At 39.0% G+C, this 6,530-nt stretch overlaps 1 protein-coding gene across 1 annotated transcript; it reads right to left on the bottom strand.

Annotated features, from left to right (window-relative positions):
* Positions 1-1,450: 1,450 nt before the first annotated feature.
* LOC141590181 (uncharacterized) lies at positions 1,451-3,705 on the bottom strand. The gene is made up of 2 exons (XM_074410787.1): positions 3,280-3,705; positions 1,451-3,172 (listed from the first exon to the last, which is right to left on the bottom strand). The coding sequence occupies exons 1-2, from the start codon at positions 3,703-3,705 to the stop codon at positions 1,451-1,453; spliced, it is 2,148 nt and encodes a 715-aa protein (XP_074266888.1).
* Between the last annotated feature and the right edge of the window lie 2,825 nt (positions 3,706-6,530).

Below are 6,530 nucleotides of genomic sequence, written 5' to 3'. Positions count from 1 at the left end.
ATACCGAGCCATTAGGTAGCCCCTTGTACCAACTCTGAGCCATCCCATGCAGGGTCGTTGGGAAGACTCGGCACCACACCTCATCTGGCTGCTCCCATACCGATATGTACGACTCGAAAGCCTCGGCATGGTCGGTTGGGTCGCTATCCCCTTTGTATGATAGGGACGGCAGCTTCAGTTTAGTCGGCACAGGGACTTCGAGGACATAGGCACTGAGGGGCTGTCTGACCACGTGTCGAATGACACGCGGCGATCGGCTCCTCGCAACCTTAGTCCGGCTTCTCTCCCTCTGGCGGGAGGGGCTTCTTGTTGTCCGACTTTGGTGAGTCGGACTTCTTGAATTCCTTCGGGGGTGGCCTCGTTGTTGCCGCGGCGACGCTGTCCTCCCGCGAGTGGGGGAAGGACTTAGGTCTGCCACTGGCACCACGGGCTCTACCGGCGTCCTAGCATGGTCGGCTCCTTGTATCGCTCCGGACAAGTTGTTCGGAGTCATTTTATGGGCCCTGGTCACCTGTGGGTGCGCTGCCGTCACCGTCGTCGTGACAGGGGTGATCGGCGTACTACCCATCAGGTCCAGGAATAGCTTCAATTTGGCTGCATCGACCACATGTCCCATGACAGTGACTTGGCCGGTAGGCAGTGGCGTTTCTGGCTCTTTTGGCATCCCGTACGCCGGTTCAGTGACTCGGCCGGTGGGGGACTGCCCGATCTCAGAATTGGGGAACGTGTCATCCTGGAAGAATGCAGTTCCTTCACTCATAGTTTCTTGTTGTTTTGACATCTTCTTAGCTCTTTGAATGGTTTTGTTTTTTTTTTTTTTTTGTAAGGGAGGTGACTAGCTTTTAGTATCTATCCCCACAGACGGCGCCAATTGTTCCGGGTGTAATTCCGGAGCAGGATTATGACCACTTAAGCTTGTAGAATGACGTCGTTTGCTTGTCTCTTCCTTTCACTCTCTCCTGTAAAGATGAACAAACTGAGGGCTCGGCTTGGTACCGAGCGTACTCACTCCGACGCTCAAGTCAGTAAACTTAAAGAGATAAGTTGTGTGTTAACTTGGCAAAGTATATTGTAGAGAGATAAGTGAGTTTATACCAGATTAAGATGATATTCGGATAGTTTGGGATCCTTTTCTCAATGAGAGAAGTGGAGTATTTATAGGCTTTCACCTTTTGTCACGTAGTGGCCAAGTGGCTAGCAGGTGGAAAGACTATCTTACCCTCGGCCGAGGGACCCATGGCAGGCCGGCAGGCCTGGTTGACTCCATGCCGAGGGGACTGGATGTGAGTACGCGGATATGCCTCTCGGCCGGCTAGTTGTCGAGACCGAGACCCAAGTGACAGGCCGACAGGCTATGTCGGTTAGGCTGTCTAATACATTGACTTGCTGTCTTTTGGCTTTGACCTTGCTCAATATGTTGACTCGGTCAGCGGGTGCAGAATATGCCCCATCACTTCAAATTATGAAAACTTGAATCATTCTTCATATATCTATAATAAATATCAAGTTGATCTCCAAGACGCATTATATCAACAGCTATGAAATACTTAGGATAAATTTCGGCAAGGTTCACCAACTTTAGCTTGTTAAAAGAAGCAAAGACATTTTCCGGGCTCAAACACGCCATACATTTTAGCAACTCCTTGCTCTTTTCATCAAAGCGACTTTTTAGTTCCTCAACTTGCTTATCAATCATGCACGTATATATTTCAACACGGTAACGATAAAGGTTAACAACTTTATGAAGGCAGTGCCTAGATCTTCCAGGAGGAGCATAAAAGTCACTCATGTTAGGCACTTCAACTTTTTTTTTTACACAAAAGTTACATACCGTCTCAAGGAAGTTGTCCCAGCCATCATCTCTCATAAGTTGCAATTGAGCCATGGTCAAATCCATAAGGGTCATCGCATTAACAATATCTTGGTCCTTTCTCTGTAATGCTTGACACAAATCATTAGTATATCCAAATATAACTTTCATAAGATGTAGCATAAAAATGAACTCAAACGACTCTAGATGATCAAGTGCAATTTGTGCTTTCGCACGATCATCCACACATTTTGAAGGCGATCCAATGTCCTCAAGAACTTCAATAGTAGAAGGATACAAAGCAATAAGACTCAATATTGAATTGAAATGAGAACTCCATCGAGTATCACCCGGCCTGCTTAACCCAATTTCTTGATTTAACCCTCTGCCAGTTTCAATTTCGCCCAAGTTTAGTGCTTTTAACACTTTTCCAGCTTGAACTTTTTTTAGCATCGTCATCCTCTTACAAGATGATGCAATAAAATTAAGCACAATCCTAAGATGCATAAAAAATTTGGCACACTCACAATTTTCTTTAGAAACCGCTACAAGGGTTAGCTGAAGTTGGTGAGCAAAGTAATGGACATAATAGGCACAAGGGTTATTCCTCATTATCAAGTTTCTGAGACCATTCAACTCACCTCTCATATTACTTGCTCCGTCATACCCTTGACCACGAATATTTAACATACTCAATGAATGAGTAGCAAGTAGTTTTTTTATCGTGGCCATAAGTGTCATACTAGATGTATCATCAACTTTAACAACACCAAGGAATCTTTCGCCTACATATCCCTCCTTATCAAGATAACGCAAACAAATGGCCAATTGCTCTTTATGAGATACATCACTAGACTCGTCGGCTAATATCGCAAATAAGTCATTATCAAGATCTTCAATAATTAGTCTAGTAGTTTCTTTGCCACAACATTTGATAAGGTCTTTCTGAATAGTAGGAGCGGTCGCTTGGTGATTACCTGGAGCATTACTAAGAACAATTTTAGCAATATTTTCACTTTTTCCAGCAAGCCATTCCAAAAGTTCAAGAAAATTTCCCTTATTGTTTGAAGTTGCACTTTCATCGTGACCTCGGAATGCTAGACCTTGTTTCAAAAGATACCTCAAACATTGGAGTGAATATGTCAAGCGAGCCTTGTAAATAGCCTTACCATTGCTACTTACTTTGTCAAGTTTTTCCATTATTGATGTCTTTTGATTTATGAAAAAGCAATATTTTCCTCTAGCTTCATTGTGAAAACTACCATTTCCGCCAACATGTTTCTCAAAAGTTTCTAATGCTTTTTTCCAATTTCTATACCCTCTTTGTAAAAATGGATCATACCCGGAAGTATTTGTAGTATCCTTGAACAAGTAGTAATAGAAACAAAAAGCCGCATCATTCTCTTCACTATATTCAAGCCAATCATATTTATCATACCATTTAGCTTTAAAGCGGCGTAATTTTTTACCGTGAAGTGTTTGAGGGAAATCTCCCTTTGGATTTGGTCTACAAGGCTTCTTGTCGATAAATCCCTTCTTATAACATCTCGATCATTACCAAGATAAGACAAAATCGGCATTCGTTTTCCAGGATCATGTGATAAAAGATCAACGTCAAGTTGCTCTTCTTGAGAAGGCATAAAACCAGACCCAACTTCACTTTGATTGCCTACTTGAGTTGGTGTGGGTGAGGGATCTATTTCATGTTCATCCTCATTTTGGTCAACTTCTTGAATTGGTGTGAGAGACGGCTCCGTTTCATGTTGCTCATTTTGGTTAAATTCTTGAGTTTGAGAAGGGTGTTCAACACTTTGTGACAATGGGGAAGATGATGAAGTAGGCTTATGTGACTTTCTTCCTATAACCACATAGTCTAGTATACTTCTATTCTTCATATTAAAGTCTTGAACTAATTACAAATAAAAACACACAAACTATCAGTGCCCTTTAACAACTTCAGTAATTATAATCTGCGACGATATTCACGATAACAATATACTTTATCTACCCACTTGTTTTATTTAATGCTGTCGGATATCATAGCTTTCTGATTATACAATATCATAGCTATAGCCTATACCACGACTTCACACAAATCAAGTAATCAACAGGAATCTTCGAAATCGAAATCTATAATATTAAATTACTACAGAAGCATTACCAAGCATAAAGCATTACAAGCATATCGTAACATATTGATAAATTAACAAACAGACTTGATGATTGACAAATTGATTGTTCGGTTGTGCAACATTAAAACAAATACATACATTCATTACCTATTTAAAGCTTATATCAATTCAATTACATCAATTAGGGTTTGAAAATTGGGATTTGGGGCAAATTCCGAAATTAGGGTTTGGGGAATTGGGGGTATACTTACTTCACAAAATATTCTGACGGTGGCCGTGAGGATGGATGCCGGATGGTGAAGACTGAAGCCGTGAAGCGTCGCCGGTGACTATTGGAGTTTATTCATGGTGAATATTGCCTATATTGGAGGAACTTTTAACAGAAGAGATAGAGAGGAAGAGTCGAAGAGTCGTGTTTCTATTTTGTTCAAGATTTGTCGTTGAATTAAGAGGAAATTTTTTTTTTTCATGGTGGGCACGTGCCCACCCGGGCCCCCTGGATCCGCCCCTGCCATTACGACTATACAACAATGAAACCTAAAATGGTTACAAATTTCATATTGCCCAAATACAAAATCCTAAACATATTAAGTTATGAAACATAAAAAAAAAACTGTAAACATTTTAAGTCAGTTTGTGACCACTTCAAATGAAAACATTTTAACTCAGTTGAATGAAAATTAATGAACTGAAAAAACATTAACTAAAAAAATACGATTGCATTTTTAAAACATAAACTGAAAAAAAAATCAATGAAAGTCAAAAACCCACCTCAACGGGCTGACATGAAAATAAAAAATCAATAAAAACAAAAATCAAAGAAAAATGATCTGACATGAAAATCAATTAAATGAATTATTGAAAATACCGCCTTCGATATGAATAATCCAACAAAACCAAAAAAACCAAAAATTAAACTAAAACAACCATGGATTACTTGCATGTGTCCATTATATACCGAAATAGATCACTTGCATGTCCATAATAAAACAAAAAAATGAAAGACATAAATAAATAAACTGAAAAACATATATAAAAATGAGATTACCGCCATCATCGGTTTCATTTTTTCCTCTAATATTCTTATTAGGTTTTTGTTTTTGATGTTGTTTCCTTCAACACCATGTTAATAATATTTAAGAAAATGTTTTGGATTTTTGTTGATTGTATGGGAAATTTGGTTTGAGAGAGAAGAAGAGAATTTAGAATGGGAGAAGTTAATTACAAGTTTTATGTGAGAGAAGTTTTTTTTTTTTTTTTTTGAGAGAAAAGAACAATTCATTAATAGAACGTCATACGACACTTACAAAGAATAATTATAATCGAAAACAAATCTAATGGAAATCAAAGAAAAATAATTTTCTTATAAACTAGGGATCTCAAAACAGCATCTGACAATTCGGCTCGTCCTATTATCGCTATCTTCATGTAGCTTTTGAGAGGATCCTTCGTTTGATTTATGAGATAAAATTTATCTCTGACTGGTTCCAAAGATTGTTGACAAATCACTTTTACCCTTTGAAAGAACACGCTGCAAACCATCAACGAACTACTCTTGACCATATTACTGATGAAACTAACCCCATGAATAAATGGAAAAACCCCGAAATAAGGGACAGAAAAACAATTCTCATCAAAAGGGAGACTTTTATTGAATAAAAGATAGATATGCATACTATTGATTGAAATTTGAAACAATTTTGGGGCTTACCATCGATCGATTGATGATCGATGGGAGCCCCCTGTATAATATGATGGAGGCTAGAGTTTTTTTTAGAGAGAGTTTTTAGAGAGAGAGTTAGGAAAATTGTGACGGTAATTGATTGAAGTAGGTTAAACGTGTCTCTTTAGAGAGAGTTTTTAGAGAGAGAGTTTTATGTGAGAGAAGTTGAAAATGAGAAATGTGACGGTAATTGATTGAAGTAGGTTAAACGTGTCTCTTTAATTTCTATGGAAAAAATAAGCCTTGGGAAGGGGAGAGATTAAATGTTTTTTTTAATACCAAGAAGTTCTTTCAGCACTATTCAACGTACAATACAAGTTGGTGGGACTGCTCACCCGTTTTGCACGGTACTATCGGTAGATACCTCATTTGTGCACCTCCCGCAAGCCACCAGTGATGATTAGGCCGCATGTTTGGTACACATGACGATTTATGATAGTCCGTAAGTTTATCGTCAAGTGATAGCTCAAATACTTGTGTCTACCCCTTGGTCATCATCTACGCGCCAATACGGTCATTTGACAGTAATTAGAGTTTATTTGGAGTCCGGGTCAAAAACCGCTTCATTTTCTAAGAAACCGTTTAAAATGCTGAGTCGGAATGTCCTAGAATATTCCGGATATTTATTCCATAAATTAATTTTATATCTTTTGGTAAAATATATCCCGAAAATCTTATTTAAAGAGTAAGGAAGTAGAGATCCACCGCAATTCCATAAAAGAAACGCGGAGATATTTCTTCCGCAGGAGGAAACCTCTAGGGAAAGGACGCATCACCTGTTGCGCCTCTTCGAAGGATCGCAGCAGTTGTTGCGCCTCTTCCCCAGCTCATTTCTGCTAGTTTTCAGATTTTTCCGTGTTTTCTA

The sequence above is a fragment of the Silene latifolia genome, chromosome 7 (genome assembly GCF_048544455.1).
Source record: "Silene latifolia isolate original U9 population chromosome 7, ASM4854445v1, whole genome shotgun sequence".
NCBI lineage: Eukaryota > Viridiplantae > Streptophyta > Magnoliopsida > Caryophyllales > Caryophyllaceae > Silene > Silene latifolia.
The sequence above is the reverse complement of the archived record's forward strand: the minus strand, read 5'-3'. Positions and strand labels throughout refer to the sequence as shown.